General features: G+C 41.0%; 1 protein-coding gene across 1 annotated transcript; it reads left to right on the forward strand.

Moving 5' to 3' along the window:
• The first annotated feature begins 1,030 nt into the window (after nucleotides 1–1,030).
• LOC140799882 (uncharacterized) lies at nucleotides 1,031–2,201 on the forward strand. Its single transcript, XM_073154401.1, has one exon. It carries the CDS (start codon nucleotides 1,248–1,250, stop codon nucleotides 2,004–2,006), a length of 759 nt encoding a protein of 252 aa, XP_073010502.1. The 5' UTR covers nucleotides 1,031–1,247; the 3' UTR covers nucleotides 2,007–2,201.
• The last annotated feature ends 598 nt before the right edge of the window (nucleotides 2,202–2,799 follow it).

Below are 2,799 nucleotides of genomic sequence, written 5' to 3' on the forward strand. Positions count from 1 at the left end.
TCTTTTCTAGGTGAAGCACGTGCGGTTTTGGCAAGTATATCAGAAGTAATCAACTAACCAGGTGTGTGAACAGAGATGAAGCCTGGCTCTTCAGCAATTGTCAAACTGTGGTAAAAGCTATCAATGGTTTTGAGGATAATATTGACTTAAAATCCTCCCTATAGTATAAGATTATATGGACATACTTTTTTCCAACGATTTGGGTATATTGTTTATGGGCCAGTGTAACAACACTGCCGCTCGTTACCTAGCTCACCATGACATCCGCTCTCATGTCTCAGCAGAATGCCATCTCCATGAACTTTCTTTCGAAAAGGAAAAAAGAAAGAAGGAAAGAAAGAAAAGTATATACATGGGCAATTTTGATATTTTGGAAGTTAGGGTTTAAAGAAGTTGAAAATATTTGATAAAAGAAATGTCATTCGTCTTGTTCTGCCATGTTACAGTTAACTTAGAGAGTTTAAAAAAAAAGAAAAAAAAGACTAACGTTCAAATGTAAGGTTAGACTTAGAGGCCAGGGTGAAATTAAGAGGAGGATTTGGAACAAAAATAGCACAAATAAAACGGGGCTAAATAAGACTTTTTTCCCAATATTTTTATTCTCTCTACATTGTGAGAGGAATATACACTGGCTAACAGCCATAATAAGATAGCAGGCAAGTGTTAGGACTACTTAATCGTTACACAAGTGTTATAGGACTACAATGGAGAACGGTACGGGAGGCGAAAGAAGAAGATTTCTCCCCGCTTTGCTTTATGACCAAGCTCATTCTATTTCTCCACAAAGAAACAATCTAGCTAACTCACCAGTGCTGCTTATAAGAAGATTACAGTGTACATAAAATTTTAACACAAAAACTCTCTCAATATATAATTTCCAAACATTTACAAGAGCTGATCACTCTCCGTCAATTGCTAGAACCTTCAGCTCTACCTACCTTTTATTATGGCAACTGGCGATCGACCCCATCTCAATAACAATACCGTAATGCATGTAGACAAGAGGAGAAAGAGTTCCAAAACTTAACGTAGCGCCAAGGACTCCCTTCTTTTGTAGTAGCTAGCAGCAGTCACGGGCTTAACAGGCCAAGACCCTCGAGATGACGTGTCTTTACAAGACACCGACGACGTCCTCTACGTGTCTGATCTCAATAATATCTTACCACTGTAAACCCTCCACCTTCCTCTCTATATATACTGCCCTACTTGTTTATTTGTAATTAACCTCAGAAGCTGCATCACTAGCCATGGCTAGTAGTCTCTTCTCTTTCTCCCTCCTCCTCCTCCTCTTCCTTCCTCTCTCTTTTGCATGGCAGCACGACTGCTGCCCATGCCCAAGTCCTCCTGGTGGTGGACACCATAAGCATCCTCCTAAGCACCCTCCAAAGCACCCTCCAAAGCACCCTCCAAAGCACCCTCCAAAGCACCACCCACCAACACCAAGACCATCACCTCCATATCCATCACCATCACCATCACCGCCAACACCAAGACCATCACCACCAACACCAACACCAAGACCATCACCACCAACACCAAGACCATCACCGCCATATCCATCACCACCACCAACACCAAGACCATCACCGCCATATCCATCACCACCACCAACACCAAGACCATCACCGCCATATCCATCACCACCACCAACACCAAGGCCATCACCGCCACCACCACCATCACCATCACCGCCAATCTTACCGCCACCATCACCACCAACGCCAACTCCTTCGCCGCCGCAGGCCTACTGCCCGATCGACGCCCTGAAGCTCGGCGCCTGCGTCGACCTGCTCGGCGGACTAATCCACATCGGCATCGGCCGCGAGGCGAAGGCGAAATGCTGCCCGTTGCTCCAAGGAGTCGCCGACCTTGACGCGGCCTTGTGTCTCTGCACCACCATTAGGGCCAAGCTGCTCAATATCAGCCTCGTGCTCCCCATAGCGCTAGAGCTGCTCATCGGATGCGGGAAGCACCCGCCTCCAGGATTCCAGTGCCCGCCGCCGTAGTAATCCATAAAATGCATGGCATCGAGTAAAGTTTGGAGGGAATAAAGCTACCTGTGTCGTAGTGCCTAGTGGGAACTGGGAAAGCTTGTAGAGTGAAGCTGTGGTGCTGTTGTTTTGCATTATTTATTTAGCTCCTGTTCACTTCCGTGACAAAAAATAGCCTTCCTCGCAAATAAACCTCTTGTTCTTTTGCCACCTTATTCTCGGGCAGTAACTAAACAACTTAGCTTTTTCAGATATATTAATTTATTATTTTCTCTTCTTTTATTCCATACAATTTTTCAAAATTAATATAATAATAATTAAAAAATTTATTTTATTTTTAGATTAGACAACATTTAATTACTACTACTATTTTATATCTATATATTTTTATTATTTACTCATTTACATCCAATTAAAGATATTATTATCATTTAGTTCAAAATGTCACAAATTTCTAATAGAAAAATTACTATTCTGTATCAGTTTAATATTATTTTATGTCACATCGGATATAATAATTAGTTTTATATTAATATTTAACTAAATAATATAATAACTTACATGAGTATTAACTCTTTGTTTCTAATATTAAAAATTAAAATATTTCTTTTAAAATTAGCCTGCACAATGAAATGGAAGTACCGAACGTTTTATCCCAACTATCCTTTCTCATAAACTTACTTACCCACCCTCCAAACTCATTATTTTTGACTGGGTTTAGACACCTCAGCTAGGTCCGATATGGATATATATTGAATTTATCCATGTTTTAAAGCAGGATATAAAATGCTAGTGTAATCGCGCTAAT

The sequence above is a fragment of the Typha latifolia genome, chromosome 13 (assembly GCF_019914945.1).
Source record: "Typha latifolia isolate L0001 chromosome 13, TyphaL0001v2, whole genome shotgun sequence".
NCBI classification, from domain to species: Eukaryota; Viridiplantae; Streptophyta; class Magnoliopsida; order Poales; family Typhaceae; genus Typha; species Typha latifolia.